General features: G+C 33.4%; 3 protein-coding genes across 7 annotated transcripts; all 3 read right to left on the reverse strand.

The window, feature by feature from the left end:
* Window positions 1-254: 254 nt before the first annotated feature.
* On the reverse strand, window positions 255-3,536 carry LOC140961765 (uncharacterized). Of its 4 annotated transcripts, none has more exons than XM_073420451.1 (5): window positions 3,222-3,536; window positions 3,002-3,101; window positions 2,248-2,347; window positions 1,285-1,370; window positions 255-490 (listed from the first exon to the last, which is right to left on the reverse strand). In XM_073420451.1, the coding sequence occupies exons 1-5, from the start codon at window positions 3,403-3,405 to the stop codon at window positions 424-426; spliced, it is 537 nt and encodes a 178-aa protein (XP_073276552.1). In that variant the 5' UTR covers window positions 3,406-3,536; the 3' UTR covers window positions 255-423. The 4 variants fall into 4 exon arrangements, with proteins under 4 accessions (XP_073276552.1, XP_073276551.1, XP_073276549.1 ...); XM_073420450.1 differs by lacking the exon at window positions 255-490 and adding an exon at window positions 513-1,015 and having other exon boundaries at window positions 3,002-3,080; window positions 3,222-3,532; XM_073420448.1 differs by lacking the exon at window positions 255-490 and adding an exon at window positions 520-1,015 and having other exon boundaries at window positions 3,222-3,529.
* Window positions 3,537-4,368: 832 nt separating this feature from the next.
* Window positions 4,369-8,996, reverse strand: LOC140961588 (UDP-N-acetylglucosamine transporter UGNT1-like). Of its 2 annotated transcripts, XM_073420225.1 has the most exons (10): window positions 8,693-8,995; window positions 7,857-7,933; window positions 6,936-7,097; window positions 6,694-6,827; window positions 6,278-6,408; window positions 6,156-6,200; window positions 5,966-6,063; window positions 4,973-5,080; window positions 4,715-4,771; window positions 4,373-4,637 (listed from the first exon to the last, which is right to left on the reverse strand). In XM_073420225.1, the coding sequence occupies exons 1-10, from the start codon at window positions 8,832-8,834 to the stop codon at window positions 4,563-4,565; spliced, it is 1,029 nt and encodes a 342-aa protein (XP_073276326.1). In that variant the 5' UTR covers window positions 8,835-8,995; the 3' UTR covers window positions 4,373-4,562. The 2 variants fall into 2 exon arrangements, with proteins under 2 accessions (XP_073276327.1, XP_073276326.1); XM_073420226.1 differs by lacking the exon at window positions 6,278-6,408 and having other exon boundaries at window positions 4,369-4,637; window positions 6,156-6,190; window positions 8,693-8,996.
* A 2,457-nt stretch (window positions 8,997-11,453) lies between these two features.
* LOC140961446 (protein PHOX1) lies at window positions 11,454-15,281 on the reverse strand. The gene is made up of 4 exons (XM_073419960.1): window positions 14,974-15,281; window positions 12,654-14,695; window positions 12,346-12,580; window positions 11,454-11,632 (listed from the first exon to the last, which is right to left on the reverse strand). Exons 2-3 carry the CDS (start codon window positions 14,611-14,613, stop codon window positions 12,438-12,440), a joined length of 2,103 nt encoding a protein of 700 aa, XP_073276061.1. The 5' UTR covers window positions 14,614-14,695; window positions 14,974-15,281; the 3' UTR covers window positions 11,454-11,632; window positions 12,346-12,437.
* Window positions 15,282-23,663: the final 8,382 nt, after the last annotated feature.

Genomic DNA, 23,663 nt, shown 5'->3' on the forward strand with positions numbered 1-23,663 from the left:
AACCTTCCTTTGTATATTATTAGTTTCATATTCATTTTCAACAACTTTGAAAAATTAAATACACTATAATAATCTATTCATGCTGTAGATATTCCTCTATGTATTACGATTTCAATAATTTTCCAATTTAATCTGATTCCAGCGTGCACTAATCCGAATAATAAACGAGGACTCAACATCAGTTACGTTATAAGAAGGAACCCAAGTAGCTCCAACATGATGTATCAGTATTACCACAAGAATATCAATCACACAAGTGAACTTAAGAAACAGGAGCAAGCCTTAAAGATCATCCAATTCCAGTAACAAAATCTGCCACCTAACACGTTTAATAGTAACCAAGTCTTTCTTTTACTTCAAATGCGGTCAAGAATTTACAGAGATACTCCCAGCCTCCCATACATTATTACTAAAAGCACAATTTCAATCACAGTTGACTCCCTTGTGAATCTGGTCAAGAACTCCCGCGGTTGCATTTGGATTGATACATCTGAGTTATATGGATTTATGATCAGTCATCCAAATCATCAAGTATGTTTGGCAAAACAAAAGAAATTAAATTTTTTTAAATTCATCATTCAGATATATTACATTCCTTTGTTTGAGATATTTGAAACTCGCGCCAAAGCTTGTCATTTCGGATCCATTAATTTCCATATCTTGTCATTTAAAATCCAAGTCAAATCTAAATCCATCCACCCGAGTGGAGTACAATGGTATTTATTGTACTTTGCAAGTTTATGTTTGAGAATCATACTTGCTGTTGTATGATCTTATCACCTTTCTTAAACTTCCTAGTCCTCTATTGGAAAATTTTGAAAAAATAGTTCCATCTCCAATCCTCATCGGGGCACCATGCAGCTTCCTATATGAAAACAACCCTCTCAACATGTGAGTTATCTTGTGCTCACACTGTGAATGAACGCCACTTTCCAACTCGACATTAGCGACATTCTGCCCACCATTAACATTATTCTTTTCACCATTTTGTTGTCTTCCTTTGTAGCCATATGAACTGCAAAGTGACTCAACTTGACACATCAGACAGAGATTTAATCTTGGCTTAAAAGCCAAAACTATCAATGAGAGAAAGACGGAGAAAATTGATTTTCAATTCCTGTGAGTAGGTTTCAGTATATCAAACCTAGTTCTAACATGCCAACTGGAATTGACTAGATCCTCTCAGAACTCAGCACATAACTCATGATGGAGCTGCCAAGTAATATAGCTCCCACAAAGACTACATAAGAACCAAGAAGATACAAGCATAGACAACTTACATACTTGAGTTCATAATCTGAATCACTGTCATCTTTATCAAACACAGTAACTAAATTGTCATAATTGGACGCATGACGAGCAAACTGAAGCTGAAAGTGCACAAAGATAAGGATGTTAGAGTAGATGCCCTGCAAGCAAACGGTTGGCTAAGGAATTTATTAACTCAAGTGTAATAAACAATCTTTGATTTAATATAATTTAACTTTTTATGATTTCATTTTACTTTATCTGTATACTCATGCAATCAGCATAGATAAAATCCTCGATTATACTTTAATACAAATGAATCGTAATTCAATATTGAAACCCATTTGTAAACACTGTATATTCTAAATTCGTTCCTAGTCGATTCAACCGCCTAAAAAAAGGATAAAGGTCGCTTGAGATTGAGACTAGCGTCTGTGATGTTGTGTATCGTGTTTCATGGTAAGGGCATAGAGATGTCCAATCATGCAGATGAGTAATCATACGATGATTGTACCGAACAACCCACCCTCGGACTTTCCAAGTGGTTATCAAATGAACATATTTAAACCAAACAAATTATGTGAATTGTGGTCCAAAATTTCCAAACCAAGTTCAAATACAGTGAAGGATTTTCAGAAGTGTAGAAGGGAGAGGCAATTATTGACAAAGCAAAGAAGGAATTCAACTATTGCGGCTTTTTTTGCCAAAAACATTACTTGCTTCAGACAAGCTATAGTTTATGAAGGAAATATCAGTTAATATGATTTATAATGTTTCTATTACTTGTGGAAAAAAGGCTAGCGCATTTGGGCATTTGAGTGCTTGATTATTCTACGGCAGCATGAAATCATGTCTGAGAATACCATCCCACTGGAGCACATTTATCATACAGCTAGAAGTTTAAGTGAACTATATCCATCATGTTCACAAAACTTTATCCAATAAGAACAAGTAAGTGCATTAATGATAATGGTTATCTGTTCCAATCAGTAAACCAACCTGATCACCATCCTGGATCCCACACATTCTTATATAATCGCTATCAATCAATAACTTCCGGCCATCATGGCAAAGACAAAATTGCCCCCATACATGCGCCCTGTATATTATTTTCAAATTTAATTTGTACAAGTATAGACCATATAAAATAAACACAGTATAAGCAACCAGCCATTTTAACAACAATTTACTTACTGAACCATAAAACATCCAGTCCTACACTATTGGCAACATTACTTAGTGAGTAATCATAGAAACATCCAAATATAGATTGCACGCTCTCTATCGAAATAGGAAAATCATTAACAAATCCATGCAAGACGATTATGCAATTTAATCTGCTGCAGTCAACCAGTACTACAATTGGAGCCAAAGTTCCAAATATTGAGTTGGTGCCATACATTTCTTAAGACAACTAATGAAATTCAAATCTTCACAGCACTACAATTCAAGTTACTGCACACCATATCGTAGTGCGATACCTTTCACATGGCATCAAAATCATTTATCAGATAACTACATGATAAAAAAAAAATATTTCGAGAAGTACAAATGATATAAAAATTCTAAATTTCTTATTAACTCTAATTTTTCAGAGCTACGCAAGGCCTAAGATTTTTATACATCCTTTGGACCAATCAAAATTATCAATACTGGCCACCACTCCCAGATACTAATCAGACAACCAAATAACCATGGAACCCCCACAAAAAAAAAAAAAAAAAAAAACACACACACATGCAAACGAAATTACCATGAAACTTTAGTCGGCCCCTTCTTTGGCAAATGATCAAATGCCGCTTCCACAGCAAGTTTGAGTTCGCCAACAGTCCCTGTCTTTGCCAACTTAATTCCTATAAACATAAAACTAGAGAAAAAATATAATCCTGGACAATGAAAACGTTTGACATAAAATAGACAGGAATAAAATACGAATGTCATACAGATCAAACATGAAAGGAACCGCAATGTACCAAAAGATGAGCCATCCAATTTAAGAACGGTGAGACTGATGGGCTCTGGAGGAAGCTTATCGTAAGAAAGGCTTCTCCTTGGTTGGGCGGTGTCGATGCATGACACTACGGGAAGAAACAAACACATTGATCCATTAGAAAACCTACGCTGGTAAGAGTCGTCCCCTTTCCCCCAAGTATGCATTTTCGAGAGAAAATGGAATCACCTGTGCCCTGAAATTAGCTTCCAACAAGAATTTGGTTTCGATTCTTTGGGAAGAATTTGGGGTTAGAGAGTTTTGATTGTGTCGGGAAAGATTCTAGAAGACAGTTAGTTAATTCGGTTGGAGTACTTTGTAGTTTGCTCGACAAAACCGGGCCGATATTGACCCGACACTAATCCATCGATTGGTAAAAATAAATATTTTAAAATACAAACCAATTTAGTCAAATATTTTTATCAGCTTTACGTCAACCGTTTAATTAAGCCCCATATAATTTTTATAATTAGTATTTATATCATATAAATACTAGGGCCCATCAATCTGAAATCATTTTAATCTGATCCGTTTGAATCCGATATCAGAACCGACCAAGATCGATAGTATATTCACTACATACATATAAATATATAATTAATAAATAAATAATTGACATGATATTTATAGGGGAAGTTTACTAAAAAAATACCAAGGGATTGAACACTAAAAAAAACGACGGCTGGGGACTGATCCCCAATTTCCCGATATTTATATCTAATTTTTTATTTAATAGTTTTTAAAAAATTGATTCCAATTTAATCTTAATCCAGTCAAATCCGATTTCGTTCCAATTTAATTCGATTTTGATTTTGAATTGGATTATACTTACATTCTGATGAATCCTAAACCTGTCAAATCCGGTATTGTACATGATGATTCGTTCAGATTCATCACTTGACAATCCGGAACCAGTTTAATTTAATCAGGTACAAAACCAATTTTATCCGGTCCAATAACATGCCTTCTAACTGTAAAAGCGGAACTGTCGAGATTGCGATTAATTTAAAAAGAATTGCAAATGAAGTAAAAAAACTCAAACTCGTTATTCCTTTTTCACCAATATAACATATGCTTGGGGAATTAAAGAAATAGGATTTATTTTTAAATTTTCCATTGCAACAATAAAATATATTAATTAATAAATAATAATAATAAAAAAAATATATATACGAGTATATATTTGTCAAGAAAGAAGGGAATGAAGCTTTCGGTGTTTTCCAGGATTATATTGTTACGAGTAAAACAATAGATTAAGTGTAGTGTAGGCTGCAGTTGCTTCCTTCCTAACTACAAAAGAATTGACTCTCCTCAGCTCAAGGATTCACTTCCCAATGAGCTTATAATACGCATACAGTCCCGAGCCGATGAAGCCAAGAAGTTGCCCAATAACATTCAACTGCAAATGTAATGAAAATCATCGTCACATCATAAATTGAAGGCAAAACAAGGTGACAAGATGGAGACTGCACTTACTAAATCAAATGGCAGCCCACCAAAAACTACCCACCCAAGCGAAATCGTAAAAAGATCCTGAACAAACAGTACAGTAGGTAAAGTTAGAATCGAGTACAAAACGCGAAAGCTAAATGCCACCATTATGCATTTAGCCCTTCCAGGTCATTGCTGCAATGAGGTAGATATTACACCACAGATATTCATCAGAGCATTATCCGAGAACCCCAAAAGAAAAAAATGGGAGGAAGATAGATGGACCGATTATTACGAGCGAACCTTCAAATTACCGCAGATCGTCTGTGTGAGTGCTGAATTCAGAGTGGTGTTCAGGAATATACTATAGTTCAGGAAGAAAGCCAGTATGCAGGACAAGAACAACACTGCCTGCCATCAGAAATAATCTTAAAATGTCTAAGAAACAAGAATAAAATTGCGACCAAACATAGATAGGGCAAAACCTCCCATAATCCTTTTCACTAAAATTGGGTTTACAGCGTGAACAATTTACCAATGAGTGAGCTTTATGATCCTTTTTTATTTCAAGAACACAATAAATATGCTTATTAAAGATTTAAAAAAAAAAAAAAAAGAAGTACACTTTTCATTATTCATACTCATGATGATTATTACAGGCTTATCCAAAACAATGAGCTGGAACGGTTTCTCTCCCAAGAACAGTTTGAATTTAAAAATATTGAAGAGGATCCTTACTAAATCTATCAGAGATGCTGACTCTGACTACATCAACTTCTCTAGCTTGTAATAATTCAGGGGGTCCGTTCAGCTCTATAGAATCTCTAATTTTCAAATGCATTTGAATATAATTCGAGGAAAGTTCAATCTGAAGCCAAAATGGGATTGAAGTTATTGGTGCGAGATTGATTGGTTGGCCCATATGATTTCTACTAATGGTTCAACCAAATTCTTATTCTGAATTTTTCAGGACATCAATCAAATGAAAGTGAGTTGGTAAATACATGATGAAAGGGCCAAGTGAAACATTATGAAGAAGTAATCAGCCAAAACTGGCTAGAAACCTGGCAGCAGAGAACGATTATTAATGTTTAGTTTTAATCAGACGATTGAAAACTGAAAAATATAAATTCGTCTATGAATGAAGTGACATAGTCATAAAGAAAAAACGTAGAATAGAGTGATATATAATCAAGTTCATGTCAGCAGCAAAATATTACCAGGAAACCAGGAGAAAACAAATTTGGAAGAATAGATTGATATATAATCAAGTTCATGTCAGCAGCAAAATATTACCAGGAAACCAGGAGAAAACAAATTTGGAAAATTCATTGTCATCTCCAAGTCACCTCGAAAAAGAGTCCACACAAGTAAAACAGGTCCACACAAAATTCCTATATTGGAAAAAGAGTGTCATGATATTTCAAACGAAAGAATGGACATGTAAATGTTTCTGAAAGGGAAAATATTATGTTCAAATACCCACCATTGCACCACATGAGACCAAAACTATTGAGCCCACTGGATTTTCCTGGTACACAAAATATCAGCAAGGAGGCAAAGAAGCAAGATGCAAAGCAGACATGTGGACAGCAAATGAAGTACTACCAATGCGAGCTATAGTTGCCAGGTATATGGCAGTGGTGATGTTGGATACAAAAACAAGAAGATAGCCATAGAAGTCAAATGACAAATCCCGGGATCCCGCAATAAAAGCACCCAGGACGATCAATGCTACACTGGAAAATCACTCATTTGTTAAACAAAGGTGTACAGAACAAGTAAATTCAAGCATTGTTGTACTCTACTTAATGTTTCCGCTCAAAGAGTTCCATACAAGATCGTGAAGAAGAAAGTGGAAGGAGTATTAAAAAAAATATGTATCATATTTAAACAAGTTATTAACTTTGACAAATTCAAATGAATAGCAAAAGCCTTCAATCCAAACCCAAAACAGAGGTGCTAACAATTCGAAAGAATAAGATCTCTATGAAAAGTATCAGTAGGATAAAAGGGCCAATTACCTCCCATGGATATGAATGGTGTACTTCTGCTTCACGAGAACATACTCAACTATCATCGTAAACACAACTGTAGTCCTCCTTAAGGTTGTATACATGGGTACATTTACACCTCTGACAGATTCCATGGTGGCTAACTTTCAGAGGAATCCGGAAAACATGTAAGCAATTCATTTTTATGAGGAAGAATCTTACTATTTACGACAGACGAGTAATGGAAGATCAGCAAGGAGAAAACTTATCACCATGTAAAGCAAATAGGTTAGAGCGATAGGGGAAGTGTCAAACAATGTCTTCATTGGTACCAATGCTTTGGAACTATCACTGATGGATATTGATTCGTTTGAGAAAAAAGAAATGATCTTTAAGTGTAGTAGTGCATAAAGGAAACAGCACGAACTTATCATCTGCAGTAGATAAATTATTGAGCACATTAATGTGAGAAATCTTATAAGGCAATTTTTGATGACCAATAATTTACAGAATACTGAGTAATACAAGACACAATAAAGAAAGATTGACAAGAAAAGAATCCACAATGCATGCCGAGAATAATGAAACAGTTAAGGATAGCTGATTGTCATAGATTATACCATAACACCAAAGAAACAAGCCTTTGGAAGGGTCAACCTACAAAATACTTATTTCACACTAAGAAGATGCTGACACCAAGATAAATTATGAAGAAAGATTTGCATAACAACCTATATTGCATGGATATAGGTACGGGTATCGTATCAAATACGATACGGATACAGCGATATGACAAAATTTAGAAATATAAGACACAATATGGCTAGAATACGCCAATTATTAAATATATATAAATATTACATATATATATATATAATTATACAATTGTGTATATATATATATATATATAATGTACATATGGGTGATTTAAGAAGAAGAAGTAAAAAAATCCAGAAACGTATCCCTATCGTGTCCATGGTATAGGTATATCCTAATCGTGTCCAAGACGTATTGGCCAAACTTACAAAAAGTCAACAACACGAATTTTGTCGTATCCGACACGTGTATCAGCGTATCGGATTCATATCCGTGTCCGATATTTCAGGGAAAAAAAAAGGAGTATCCATGCTACATAGATCACAACTAAACAAGCCATTGCTGAGCACAAATGAAAATCAGGTTTGTTCAGATACCTGACAAAGGGTGATGACATTGGCACACGGAAAGCCATAAGAAGATAGAGCTGCTTTATTGAACATTACCAAGAGCACTGCAAAACCAAGTCAACAAATGTCTTTGTAACTGTTGATGACGAGATTGAGTAGTTGAGTAGATGCCCAAATACTAGGTGGGACAAAAATTTTGTGAGGCTGTAAGTGGATTCCAACTAAAGGATCTCATATTTATGATTATGATAATCATTCAAGCGCATTAGCTCCAAGGTTAATCCCTCAGCATATACAACTTCAGGTACATAGTGATAGCATCAGCCCAAAGTGCGCCAATAAAGATTAAAGTTTGGATTTTTACCATCCTTCTGCACGCCAAACTGAAAAAATATGGTTTCCGTAGCAGTTGAGCTAGGAAATTGGATTAGTGGGCTGGAGGAGAAAAAAATTTCGAAACATTTGAGGGGATCTGCCACTGTTTCAGCTAGAAACTATAAATTTCGATTCTTCGGAACTGGAGTAGTTCTCAATCTGATATTATGTATCACAACTAAATGAGTGTAGACAGGGCAACGGTAAATTCATAATCGTTGGATGCTCACATAAAAATTCCGTAGAATCACCAATAAACCATTTCGATAAATGCCCAAATTAAATATCAATAATTTTTTTTAAAAAAAAATGACAACTCCAAACGACATCATCCCTCAAGGCACTGAAACAAAAAACTTGAACAAAAAAAAATAAAAAAACTTTAGAACGAAAACGCAAATAATTGAATTCTAAACCTCTCTCGACACCAACTAATTCAAGTCTTTTAATAATAATAATAAAATTAAAAATTAAAAAAAAATAAGTACCGGCACAAGTCATGTACGAGATGGCAGCTTGAGCACCACGCTTAGTCATGGCGGATCCTTTGAAGAGCTTCTCCTCAGCCCTCACTGGAGAATCTCCCGCCGCTAACGGCAGAATCGAACTGCTCTTGGAACTCGTAGCCATCGATCTTGATCGCTATTCTATTTTTATCGTTGTTGGACCCCAACAATTTTGAGCCTCGAAACGCGGTTTTCTCCCAAATTTGTTTAAGGGATTTCCATTCTGGGTAATAACATATGAAAGCCAGGGCCAAAACGGGAATTAACATGACATGTCCTCATTCCTGAATTCAACTAGGGGTGTCCCAACCGGGTTTTTGTGTTTTATTACAAGAATAATGTTACATATACAACTAAATTCATATAACAATTTTTACAACATAAAAATTTCAATACAAAAATTTCATTTATCAAAATTTCACGATAAATTCAATACAAAATATCACGAAATAATAATAAAATCTTACGATATAATAGCAAAATATCACGAAATTATTGTTGTACATATCGTTGTACGATATTTTAGTTGTACCTATAACATTATTCTTATTACAAATAGGACCGATCGTTAAACTGCATGGATGGTATGGTTTAGGTCGGTTTTCAATCATCATTATTTTGATTGGTTATAAAATTATAAACCAAACAAATCTAAATCGATTATTCTAATACAAAAAATTATTTTTGTTAATTTTGTGTATTTTTTTTGGATATAGAAAAATATTGCTTGATTTTTAGTTTGTATTTACGCAACTCTCATTTGATTCATGCCCCCAACGTATTTATATATTCCACCAAAAATATGTTATTTCCAAATTATTATTCTTTCACAATAAAAATGAATAATACTACAACCTCAAAACTGGTCTATATTACCTTTTTTTTTTTGTTATATATCACTCTAAAGCAAATAATAGTAATTTATGTTTTCTTTTTTAAAAGTGTTGGATAATTATGTCTCAAAATAAAAAATTTCAATTAATAAATAATAAACGTCATAAACGAAACAGATAAATCAATTATTTAAAATCATAAGGTGAAAGTTCATCTTATCATGTCTAAATACAAATAATAAAAGACGAGAAAGATGAACACATATTTATATGGCAAATATAAAATATAAATTTAATTTTTTACTTGTATACTTTCTATTTTTAAGAAATGACATTCACTTCGACGTCATAGTCCAAATATTCATGGGTACGAATTTTGATTTACAATTATGATTCAAAACGAAATTAGATGAAAAAGAAATGAATGAAGAGAACTAAGAATAAAAAAATAACTATATTTTTATTTTTTGAAATACATCAAATTTTCTCAATATTTTCATTGAATCAATGATATTAAAAAACATATCAATTGACAATTCAATATTCAACTACAACGTATATTGCATAATAATAATAATAATAAAGGATAATCATTATACATATGTTTCTATTTGAATGAAAAAGACAAACTCTTATTTGAAATTTTTTTAAAAAAAATTAAAACATAGTTAAACCATAAGAGTCAAATATAGTTTCTTTAAATAATATAACTTAACAAGTGATAACTGAAAATAAATTAAATAATTTTACATATCCAATCTAGGGTAGAAAATAATTTGAACATATGTTATATGAAGTTTAATTGTCTGGAAACAAATGAAGAAACAATACAATATAACATTTAGGAATTCAAATTACCTGAATCATCATATGAAATTTGTATAAAATTGAAAAAACATGATCAAATATATCTACATTACAAAATTAATAAGAAGAAGACACATGTATCGTAGTTGCATAAAAAACCAAGCAAATTTATGTCGATAAAATATCACATATCCGAATGAAAATTAAAACATGATTTTAAAAAAAAATCTACTGTTAATTAAGTGTGTGTTAATTAAAAATATTGTGAAATGAAGTAATATAAATAATTATAATAAGAGAATTACGGTAATTGAAAATTTTGTGATAAATAATTTACCTTGAATATATTTTATTTTAAATGACATAATATTTTAATTGACTCAAATCTAAAGGACAATATTAGAGAGTGAGTTCATTAACATTTTAACAAAATACTCAAACTAAAATAACAAGAAGACATATATATTATGGATAAAATTTATTATTTATAGAAATAAGATAAAATATAATGCATATGAATGCAACTTCTTAATTCAATTTTTGTACGAAAAAAGTTAAATATACCATTATTAACATAAAAATCTATGTACCCAACCAAAAAAGTAGATGAATAAAAACTAAAGAACACACATTAATTATACAAAAATCAATCAAAACAATACACATTAGATTAACATTAATATGATTTTGTTTATTTTGATTGTTTTGTGAAATCAAAGTATATTAACTCATTTGACTCAAAAAAAACTCAACACATTCTTTTATCTTTAATTACACATACGAACAAATCAAACTATATTGGACAAGAGGCAAATTCAAGGATTTAGGGATTGAAATTAATTTTTTTTAGAAATACAACAAATTTATTTATCACTATGTGAATTATTCGATTAGTGTAATATATATACACGCGCAAACATGTTTAGAATACCATGTGCATAATTATCTTCTTTTACTTTTTGATTATTTTGTTTTGCAAGTTAGACGTGTACCTAAATTATTGAAGAAAACGTAGTAAAAAAATTAAAAATTTATTGAAGGGCAACAAACCAGCAAATCTTACACCTCGTACTGGTTTAAAAAATAAAAACACACACACACACATTTTACACATCAATACCCTGACTCCATACATCTGAATCCAAAAACAAAAACAAGAACCTGATTTCTCCTTCCAACAAACAGAAAATCAAGCAGCTTTTTCGTGCCAACAAGCTAACCAAATTAGGCTTGCCGTTGCTTCATAATATTGGATAACTCACAAAATATATGGTCACAATACCTGCAGCAGATATCATTGGCAAATGACATCAGAAAAAAATTATAAACATGAAGAATAAATGAAGTATGATCCATATAACAATAACAAGCAAACAATGGCGGAGTTCACTTTTTTATTTTTTCCAAAGTCTCGCAATCTTTTAAATATTTTATGTTTGGTGATATTTTATCTTCTTATTTTGCAATAATATTCCTAATAAAAAACAACTTTTCATGTACAACTTTTACAATGTTATGTAAAATATGTTTAAATTAATAACAAAACCTATGTCATTATATAATCTGGAGAGTTAAGATTCTATAACTGGAACCAAAAAATATAAGTTGTCCCATGTGCTTAATCAGTCTCTAAATTTCTACACTTGATAAGAGCTCCAACCAGTGGTATAACTTATTAGAATTCAAAACATTAAAAATTGGATTTATAATTCATCCGTTTCCAATTTCAACCCAAATCAACAAGAGGATAAATAGGAAAAGGTAACCATGAATAAATAAGAGAAAAGTCGACAATTCATATCATTGTAAAAAGATCACCCTGGAAGGTTAGAACTAAGTACCTACTGTATACAAGGTTACTATGGTGCACAAAAGAGTAGAGTAAATATCTAATGGAAAATAAACACCACAAGCATAATGTAAAATATTGAGAAAGGCGAGAGCATCTTGATCAAAATCCAAAAGAATTCAATAATAAATCTAAACAGTAATTACCTGAAACAATGTGGAGGTGTACAACCACTGACAGTTTAGAAATAATTCCGAAGCTTTTTTTCTCCGACAGACCACCTTAACAGGCAGATAATTCAAAGATGCTCCAATAGAGAATGAAGTTTCGGGGAGCGCCTCCTGAACAAGGGTTCTAACCGGAAAGATGCGGAACCAGTTCGCCACCTATCAGCATCATACATTTCATTCCATGCCTGTACTATCTCATCAACTTTGAAACCTATTCATGAAAGTGCAAGAAAATAGTAAGAGAGAACAGACCACAATAAATAATGAAAATGGGAATGCACTACCTTCAAGAGCAGTTTCATTTGAGCAATGGTTCTTTATCATAACTGCAATATCTGTCTCTAGCGCCTCCGCTAGTTGAAACTTTTCAATTGCAACTTCTAGACATTCCTCCCAAGTTGGCAGACTTAACTTATATTCCACAACAGAACGCTCGTATAGCATTGTACCCCAAAGGAGGTAAATCTGAGACCTCGTATTTGCTGCCTGCTTGGCAGCTTCATCTGCAGATATATCTTTAAACAGCCCATCCAACCCATATCTTTGCAACTCTAAATTATCCTTTTCATATTTAGAGAGTCCATTAAGACGTTCTTCTTCCATTTCTTCCCACATTTGCATACCTTTCTCCATATTATCCTCAGCCTTATTATAGAACTCCAATACCTGTGCAGATTCTTCTATATCTAATTCAGCTTTGCTTCCCATAACGTAACTCCAAGAAAGCTTTGCTTGTTCAAATTGCTGCTGACCTAGTGCAAGAAGCCCTTCATAAAAGTCTGGTTTGACTTTTAGAGCTTCCTCGTATCTCATCCCTGCTTTCACATATTCATTTTGAGCCCAACCATAAGCAATTTTGACCTGGGTTGATATGGATTCGGTAGAACTATCTTCAGCAAGAAGCAACCTCTTCCTTGTCTTAGACAAGTGGACATTTCCCAAATTAAACAAGGCTAATGCAGCCATCTCTTGGAACTTGGCTGCAGCGATGTCAAACAGCTCCTGTGCATCTTCACTCGTAACAGTTTCTTCCATTGCTTCTGAGTATAATTTCATACCAATTCCATGAAGATCCAAGTACGAATCACAATCAAACCCAACATGATTCTTGAACAGCCTTGCGAACTGGACAATCCAATCCTCAACACAAAATGGCACTTTATCCACAATACTGTTCTCTGAAATGATGGTTGGTTTCTCATAGCTTTGCAGATCCTCTTTAATGCCCACTCCCTCATAAAGTGGTTCTTTATCCGGACTAACTTCAGTAATGTACAGTCTCAAAAATCCATGAGGATCTGCCAATCCTTCAGCAATCCTCAGCTCATCAGTCATAGTGATGGTGACCAAATCACCTTCTTGATCCTTATACTTAATGAGCACACCCTTTAAACTTGGAAATCTGTTGACAACTACGTCTCTCACTAAACGCAAGCTACAATTTACAGGTAATTGAGCCCACCTAATATCCTCTCCATGAACCAGTTTCACAGACTTCATAATCACTTTTTCTTCCTTAACACTTCTCTTCTCTTCTACAACCATTTTACCTTCATCAGCCTTCTTTTCGTTAATTTCATTGATTTTCTTCTCCCTGGATTCCTCATTCTTCCTGTCAAACTTGCTACTCTTCCCTTTCTTCCCCTTCTCTTTCACAACCTTGCGAGAAACAGGTGTATCAGAAGGCTCAACATAGTCTGGGGGCAGAACTATTTCATGGTCTTCAACCACCAGACCCCTTTTCTCAATTGCCCTTTTGACGGTATCAGCAATGTCCAATGCAGTCAAATTATTGGGTTCCATGCTCAACACCCTATTGACATCCCTTAGAGCAAGGTCAAGCCTGTTCAAGACCTCATAGCACCTTGCCCTCTTCAAAAGAGCCTTACTATACTTGGGAGTTACTTGAAGTGCTAAGTTGCATTGATCTATAGCTCGAGGATACTCGCCTATGCCCATTTGCATGTAACAAGCAGCCATGTTACTGCGCAGATAAGCAACATCGATATGGTTTGCTGGAAGCAAATTGAGGGCCTTTTCATACTTCAACATTGCACCTTCATGATCACGTTTCTGGAACAGCTTGTTTCCTTCGTCCTTCAGTTCTTGAGACATGTTGATGAAGATAGCAGTGTCTTCATCAAATGACTTGGAGTTACGTTCCAAAGTTTTGGTATGCTTCCCATTGCCATCAATGGGTTTTGATGCCGGGGAAATTTTCTTCTTCCCGGTTGGCTTTCCCATATTTTTATACACCAGAAAATAGCACAAAACCAAAGCTTTATATGAAAAAGCCTTGAGTTTGCTCTTTTAAATAAGAACCCACCTAATAAAACATTCAACCCCCAATCACGAGACTAAAAACCAATCAAGATCACAAACAAAAGCTACAATGTCTAACTACTTAACCGACTTCATTTACCGATCTGAAGAACACTTTAAAAGTAATAAATCTCAAATCTAATCCCAAAATCAGAAAGTTTGATGGGTTTTATAAAATCCGCCTTGGCATTCAGTGACCAATAAAAAGTATTAGAGTTTCCTGATTTAGAGTGTTCAAGAAAACTAGTAGCTAAGAACAATTTTAATACAAAAAAATCGTACCGTCGAGATTGCTATTTCTCAATCAAGATCGATCATTCACAATAAACTCAGTTCAATACGCAAAACACAAAATGCAGATAAATATGGAATTTCCAAATTTTGCGTCTGAAAATGAGGTGGAAATTATGAACGTAATAGCTACAGAAGTAAAGCAGGTAGAAAGCGAGAGAACTTTTGGGAACAGCGGAAAAAGGCGGCGCGTGCTTGTTTGGGGAAATCAATAGGGTTTTCTATTCTCATATTTGCTGGGGGGGTGGTGCTTTTTCGGCTAGCCATACAACAGGTCCGACGCGCCAAGTCCGTTGTCCCTTGTGGCGCGTGGCATTCCCCATGAGGCTCCGAAGGAATTGAGGTGATCGCAGCAAAATCCATATGTTATTGAATATTTATACAACTTACTCCAGTATTTTAGAATATTTAAAAGAAGAGTTAACCAATGTTAGACAACATAAACAAAAAAAAACACATCAGAGTCCTAAAACATATTATTCAAAATAATAGGTTCTTAGAAATAGTTATGGAGTCCTCTAAACTCTCCGGAGATCTCAGAAAAATTCAAAAGATGATATATAACTATGACAATCAGCTATATTAGGTATCACAAAAAATCGAAGAAATCCTTGAAAAACAAGAAGAAATTCTATAAACATTGAAGGATATTCAAACAAGAATTTAAACTCTAGAACAACAACCAAGTTTTAGTGAAAGAATCTCGGAAGGAAAGTTACCAACATCTTTTGGTGCTGAACCCTTATTACACCAAAGAGAGAAGGTTAAGGTTAAGGTAATGCCAAAACCTTTAACCAACAAAAAAAATGATCAATCTGATTAAAACTGTCTCATAAAATAAATTAGGTTGATGACAACTATAGAAATGATTGGTCTAGAAGATTTTCAAGACAGTGAGAAATCTTTTGCGAATCTCAATGTCGTAGATCTGAATATGAATACAATAGGGGGTGAACCTCCCTCAATAACTTGGTCATCTTTCCATGAACTACCAAAAGAAAGTGTGAGATGTCATAATACAAATATGAGAGGACCCAAATAGATTTTCAAGAAGGTGGAGAAGCACACCCAACGGGAAAAAGGTCAAGGAGAAATCAAATTCTCTTATACCAAACACACTATGGGAAGTCTATTTTAGAATCAATATATCCTTGTGGGGTTATACTTAACCTTGATGTACTGGATTTTAAAAACAGAGAAGATATAATATATGAGTGGACATCGACTATGAGAATCGCATCAGACACATATGATCTCAACAAAGAGGGATTCATTAAAATTTTAGAAATGAGTCTCATTGGATTAGTTAAAATCGTCTGAGACATGATTTCGGCAGAAACCAAAGCGTCAGTCCTAGTTTGAGAATCTGAGTGAGAAAGTTGGGAGAATGACTACTCTATTTAAAGCACAATTTAATGGAGTGAACTATTTTAACAGTCAAAACACGTAGAAGAAAAAGAAATACACTCAAACTCTTTAAGTCTTGAATTACATGACATCTGTTTGGTGGATGTATATATTATATTATTCACTAAATATAAATGAAATTCAGGAGTCAGAGAAAATATAGTAATGCAACTTTTTTCGCCAAAATGCCAAGTCACATGAGAGAAATGCTAATTAGGGAATATGTCACTTGCAATCCAGATACTTTAGCACGAATGACCTCTTTTCTCAAAGGAAAATTGGTAGAACCAAAAGAATTACAAACGCTTAAGGGGCATTAATAAACGTACTCATTTATGTTGTAAAGAAAATGATTTTCCAAAAATAATTGAAAGTAAACCACAAAGACAGAAAAGGAACATGTTTAAATCTCATTCCTATAACATAAGTATAAGTAGTTCTTGAAAACCAAGAACAATCTGGTCTAGACAAAAGCCGTATCTTTCAAATTTGGGCAAAGAAGTTTACCATCAAGAACTAGGATGTCATCTCAAGCATTGAACTCATCTCGAAGCACAGGACGTACACCAACAAAGAAAACTTTCAGAAGAGCTCAAACACGAGCTAGTGAAAGTTTTAAAAATTGTAATTGATGTGGAGCAAGAGATCATATTTCAACCAACTGTCCAAAAAATAACCAAAAACGAATAAAATGCTTCGAACCAACTTTGGATATAGAAGAAGCGATTTATTATAAAGATCTAGTTCAAGTATACCAGTTTGAAGATATTCGAAGAAGAAGAAATCTTGAGTCGGGAAGAATTGATAGAATAAAATCAGAATCTGACCGAAGACAAGGTGTTTCGACACAAAACACATGAATAATTGTCTGGTTTCTTTAGCCAAACAATAATATCTCATAACATGATCCAAAAAAACATGATGGAAAATCCTAGCCTACAGAGATATCGAGAATTATCTACATGATATATAGAAAAGTTCTTAGGAAATCTTGACATAAAAAACAGAAAGCATAATCTAATCTATAAATTTTCCAAAATGAAAATTTAAATCCAATGAAACTTACGGGAAACCAGATAGAGATGCAATTAATTCATTATGAAGAAATTAAGGAGGAATTGCAAAAACTCAAGATAGAAGTAGCACGAACTATGTCCTGGATTCGTATCAGAACAATCTAGATGATGATAAAAACTACTTTTATATATGAAATAGCTTCACCTATTGACATTGTTATATGCGGTAAACGAATGAGTAATCTTTAATATTAATACTGAGAAAAATCTCAAGAAATCTATGCGCATGAAAAATTGTAGGAGTAATTTACCCAAGAATTTTCTAAAACCTGGAAGATCGAGATTTCAGTCGAGCCTTAACATTACATCAAAACTTCGAAGAAAAGAGGCTGATAAAAGATGGTAATCGACTATATTCTATTACATATCAAATTTCATATGCTATATCTAATACATATCACTCAGAATTGTTTGTTAGAAATGAGTTTATTGAAATATCAGAAATATTGGAAATGGTAATAGACTATATTCTATTATATATCAAATTCCATATGTTATATCTAATACATATCACTCAGAATTGCTTATTAGAAATGAGTTTATTGAAATATCAGAAATATTGGAAAAGTTACTCTGACAATTTATCAAAAAAAAATCGAGTTTCTTTTAATACAAGAAATAGATATTCAGATCTAAGACAAACCGATTCTACAAAAGAATCAAAGTCTTATATTAGAGTCAATAAGACTATCTTTTCAAGGAGATAGAATAAAAAGTCATAAGTGGGGAAACCACATGTCCAGGAAGCCCAAAAAGTATTAAAAAGCTTTTCGACAATAGGAAAACTTAGATGCCCATAATGGTGAAGAGAAGTCGAAATATTATTTGATATTACTAGACAATGAAATCAATTTTTTTGTAATATTATATACTATTTGGAACAACATATCAGAAGAACTTACCCAAGAATTATCAATATTGGTGAATTTGAAATTCATATTAAATGAATCTAAGGAAAAGAATTAGATCAATTAGTGATTGGACTAGATTTCTCGAAAACACAAACCTTAAAAACATCTAGAGAATGGATTGGAATTCATGGTAGATGATATAATGTGGAAAATCCAATGATCACGAGCTCATTCACAATATACATCTCAGTAGGGATGTTATATGAACAATATAAAGTAGAATATTTTGCTTCTTATATTGATTACGAAACGGGAGTATGTACATAAAAAAGAGGTGTGTTTCCAAAATAATTGGAAGAAGAAACATTAGATTGCTAGACTATATTTCTCCAAGCGAGTCGTAATTTTATGTAAAGAGATCAAGATGACGGAAATATTAAACGGAAGTACTGGACAAACACTTTGGTACAAGGTGAAAATACCACCGATTAATTTCCATGATACATGAGTAGAAATTCTGCTAGGAAAATGAGACTAGAATAATAGTGTTCACAACATCATATGATCACAAAATCATATTTCAGAGATTAAGAGAGAAATTTTATATAAAATTGTCAATTCAGTTTCGCAACAAGCGTGGTGATGAATAAAAACTTCTGAACCCAAAGAATAAAGGATTTTAGACGATTTGGAGGAACAATGCTTCAATTAAAAGCAGATCAAAACCTCCAACCAAATGAAATAAAATTCCTCAAAATAGCTTTAAACCATAATGATGTAGAATTCGAAACAAAAGTATCCTTAGAAAATTTCAAGAAAATGATAAAAAAAAAATCACAATGAAAATCCCTTAGCATGGTAAGACAGAAACCAACTCCAAGTCAGCCTTAAAATTAAGGAAGACAAAGAATATGAGTTCAATAGATGTAAGCATATCTCGATAAATATAAATGATCAAAAGGATATGCAAATTATTATCAAAGAACATTTAAACCTTGATTTAATTAAAACATGAATATCACCTTCTAGCAATCCATGATTTCTGAAATTAAAAAAAAAAAAAACAAAATCCAGATTAGCTATTAATTATCAAGAAATTAATAAAATTTTGGAATTTGATTGATATTTCATACTTAGTAGAGATCATTTAATCAATTATATATGTAATGCAAAAATGTTCTTTAAGTTTGATTGTAAGTCTAGATTTTATCAGATTCGGATGACGGAAGAAAACAAGAAGTTCACCACTTTCTCCACACTACAAGGTCATTATATTTAGAAAGCATTACGGATGAGTTTAACTAATGCACCCAAGATATTTAAAAAAATGGATAATCTATTAGAAGATTATATTAATTTTATGCTTGTTTATATTTATTATTTTTTATGGCATCGGAAAAAATGAACAAATATATTAAATATTTAGATATTTTCTCTAAGATTTGTAAAAAAACAAATGCTAGTCTTATCCGAAAAAAAGACAGTCATTGCTACTAGGAAGATTTAATTTCTTAAGAGTATAAATAGATGACTTAGAAGAAATTATGCAAGAACACATATCGGAAAAGATGCAGAATTTTTCTGATGAACTCAAGAGAAGAAACAACTTCAAAGTTCCTTAGAATTTGTTAACTTTGTTGGAATGTTCATTAAGAATTTAGCAAAACAAGGAAAATGTTTAGTCTATTACTTAAAAAAAATGCAATATTTATATAGACAGAAGAACACATAAAGAGATTTAGCCAGCTAAAAGAGATTTGCCAAAATCTTCCAAAAATTTTTATTGTTCAAGATGGAGATAATATGATATTATATGCAGATATCAGTGATCATTGGTGGTCAGCGATTCTTGTAACCTCACACTAGATGCAGAACACACATGTAGGCATTGCAGTGGACTATTATCATATGCACAAGTCACACGATAACATATCAATGAAAATGAATTTTATACAATAAAAAGTGCTTTTGAAAAATGGTCATTGATGCGATCTGGGTGAAATGGATGAGCCGGGTCGGGTGTTCCACCGGATCTGCTATCAAGATAATGAAGGGAATAAGAGCAGTGTGAGATATGGCTTTCCCTGTGACCTGCAGACAAGGAGATGAACTCGTGAATGGGTGCCGGAGGGGTGTCCGGCGTGGCCACTCCGATGCTTAAGTCAGTAAATGACTCAACAAAAAACCAATGTAACCAAGTGATGGTTGTGATATTGGTGTAAGAGTGTAGGCAATAAAATGAATGTGCAAAGAGAGAACCTGATATTTATAGTAAGAGAAGTAATAATGACCTCGTTCTTTGTGCTACCTACTAATTATAGTAGGGCGGCTGATTGTACCCTATATCCTGACATGTCAAATCCCATACTAGTCATATCTCGCCTGTCTGATTTTTTCAACCACTTGGATCGGTGTCAGAGATGGCACGACTGCCCATATCCTATTCTGCTAGTACACTCGAGTGTGGTGCTCATATCGAGGCTTTCCCGGGTAGTGAGTCATCAGCTGGGAATCCGCCCGAGAGCTCGGACCTCTTGTTGCTTATGATCTCTTTCTGCAATTCTGTCCTGATCTGGGTTATCTATTTAATATCTCGGATCGTCTATGACCTAGGCACCGATGGGGGCATTACCAATTGTCTCGGGAATTTTCCTAAAAGCCCGGGCACAATTCATACCCCTGACCCGGGCTATCCCGGGGGTATCATCATTCATTATTTTTACTTACAAAGAAATTTACCTTAAAAGTTGATAACACATGTAAAAACTTTTTTAACAATATAATAGAATCTCAACCTGAGAATGCTAGATTATTGAGATGGTAAGCTTTGTGTCAAAATTATATTTTTGATATTTTTATTATTAAATCTCATGAAAATATTTTTGCAAATTTCTTAACAAGAGATGTACAACGCTAATGTCGATGCCATCATGAAAATGTAGAGACATTTGAGGGAACACCTTGAAATACTTCAAATCGAGTTCAATAAGCTTTCCTTAAATACAGAATTTGAGGGTATAGGCTACAATAAGTTGATAAGAGCATTGTCTCTTATCGAATAACAGGTTGTTTATAGGCTTATACTCAGATATGATCAATATTGCAAAACGCGATCCTCCAGACTATTAAGAAGCCACTGGTTTCTTAAATGGAGAGTTTTCGAGTACAAGGATTTATACATAGAGCAGGATATTCAAATAACCCTAGTACAAGTGCTAAGTCGGAATCATCTTTAGATGAGTTGGACAAAGCAAAAATTGAAGTTCTGGATATTTATCTCGAGCCTTCAAGTCAACACTTCACCTCGGGAGAGATCAACTTTATAACTCAAACTGACAAGAGAAAATCTAAGGTTGGTACTAACGAGCTTATAGCTTCTCAATTTCAGATATATCAACAGAACTGAGAGAAATTGAAAGAAAGAATATACATCAACCAGCCATAATTCGAGTTGACGTAGCAGAAAAGCATCCGGGGATATGGATGAAACAAAATTCCTATCCAAGGAGTAAAAGCATTGTATGAATTTGGAGCCACGATTCATTGGACCTTTTAAAATCATCAAGTGAATCGGATCAGTGGCATATCAAATAATACTTCCAGAAAACCTCTCAGGATTACATGACGTCTTTCATGTATCACAAAACTTCAAAAGTTCTTAAGGAATCCAGATCAAGTTATTAACCACACTCAAGTTGAATTAAAAGGAGATATATCCTTTGAGGAACGGCCGATCCAAATAGTTGATCAAAAAACTCAGGAGCTACGCAACAAACAACTTCAACTCGTAAAAGTGCTGTGGCGTAATCACAATATTGAAGAAGCCTCATGGGAAAAAGAAGAAGATGTTAAAAGACAATATCACGAGTTATTTAAGAGCAACGAGAAAATATGGGGACCAGATTTTTTTTAAGGAAGGGAGTTTGTTCCTGGTGAGTAGAATCCACTTGAAAATCTTACTTAAATCTTTATTTAGGTTTCGGTTATAACACATATGTTGTTCCTGGTGTTGAGTAGAATCCATGCATTTTAGTAAATCGGTTAGAAAGTCAACGGAAGCTCTTATTTCCGATAGCAAATTTGCTAGCCGTCCAGTTTAAAAATTCAAATTCTGTGCAAATTATGTTGTTTTTCTCCGAAAACTTTGTATACAAAAGTTGTAGATATTGATGAATGGAGTCTGCCGAAACATGTCGTCGGAATCATCGTCACACGCCATTACACGCGTCGCTCCGATGATCGGAATTTTCGCGTTCGAAGGTTTCTCCACTTTTTCTAGACTATAATTTCAAATTTCAAAGCTTTCAAACTAGTCTAGAAATTTCTATGAATTTTTGGAGGAAAAACAAAATCAATTTCCTAAAAATTTTGGGATGGTTAACTTTAATTTTGATACTTCTGGATTTCAATCATGCATATTGTTTTTGAACTTAATTATAGAAAGGAAAATGTTGGACATGATGCCAAGTATGCTAAAGGTTAAGTCAATGGCCGGAAACAGTAGTGAAAGTCTCATTTTTTCAGGCCGGAAAAACCAATAGTAGACCAACATGAAATATACGATCTGGATAAAATGAGTTCAGAATTTGAAAAAACTTTCTATACAAAAGTTATAGCACTTTACAAAATACACCTAATGTGAAAATTTCAGGATTTTTGGAATTAATTTGGAATTATTATGATTTTTCTCGTAATTTTAAAGTTGGGTCCTAACTCAAATTTAATCAAGATCTGAACTTAGGCAAATCACTTATCAAGGAATCTTACTAGCACATGAATTATCATAAAATTGATGTATATATGAATATCGAAGCAATTGGATTGTCAAAACAAATAACTGAGTAAGATATGAAGTTTATGTTCATTATCGGTTTTATTTAAAATGACTTGTTTGGCATTTGGCCTGGAATTTATCGTAATTCTCTCAACTATTAAATTTTTTCATAAAATACAATATATTGAATAAATCGAACTATATATGATCACATTGATTTATCTGACTGTCTGGTGTACTTGATTCTTGGTAAAATAAATGAGATATGATTGAAAACGAACGACTGAATGGAGCCGGAACAACGGTCATTGTACCAGATTTCCAGTTCACCGGACAACGTGGCTTAGGTCCGGAAAGTGAGTCCAACGACAACGAGGTAAAATCCGGGTATATGGTTGATTTGAACAACATGACTTGGGTCCGGAATCGTAAGTTCACCTTGGCTCGTACTAATCAATTATACAGATTCTACATGAGTATGTGAGGAAAAGTGCTACACAAAATAATGTTCCAGACACCTCTTTAGCCTGCATATCGATTCTAAAGTCGGGACAGTCATGACATGATACTTCA

The sequence above is a fragment of the Primulina huaijiensis genome, chromosome 16, assembly GCF_012295235.1.
Source record: "Primulina huaijiensis isolate GDHJ02 chromosome 16, ASM1229523v2, whole genome shotgun sequence".
In the NCBI taxonomy this organism is placed as follows: Eukaryota; Viridiplantae; Streptophyta; class Magnoliopsida; order Lamiales; family Gesneriaceae; genus Primulina; species Primulina huaijiensis.

Bases quoted from the DNA above. Each gene is read 5' to 3' on its own strand.
- LOC140961588 (XM_073420225.1), bottom strand. From the start codon at position 8,834: ATGGCTACGAGTTCCAAGAGCAGTTCGATTCTGCCGTTAGCGGCGGGA. The intron at 6,201-6,277 runs GTAGTACTTCAT...TTTGTGTACCAG, and splicing joins GGCAACTATAGCTCGCATTG to GAAAATCCAGTGGGCTCAAT. The intron at 6,064-6,155 runs GTGGGTATTTGA...TTTCCAATATAG, and splicing joins TGGTCTCATGTGGTGCAATG to GAATTTTGTGTGGACCTGTT.
- LOC140961446 (XM_073419960.1), bottom strand. From the start codon at position 14,613: ATGGGAAAGCCAACCGGGAAGAAGAAAATTTCCCCGGCATCAAAACCC. The intron at 12,581-12,653 runs GTAGTGCATTCC...TTTCATGAATAG, and splicing joins AAATGAAACTGCTCTTGAAG to GTTTCAAAGTTGATGAGATA.
- LOC140961765 (XM_073420448.1), bottom strand. From the start codon at position 3,405: ATGCATACTTGGGGGAAAGGGGACGACTCTTACCAGCGTAGGTTTTCT. The intron at 1,371-2,247 runs GTTGGTTTACTG...GTGCACTTTCAG, and splicing joins GGATCCAGGATGGTGATCAG to CTTCAGTTTGCTCGTCATGC. The intron at 1,016-1,284 runs GTATGTAAGTTG...GTCACTTTGCAG, and splicing joins GATTCAGATTATGAACTCAA to TTCATATGGCTACAAAGGAA.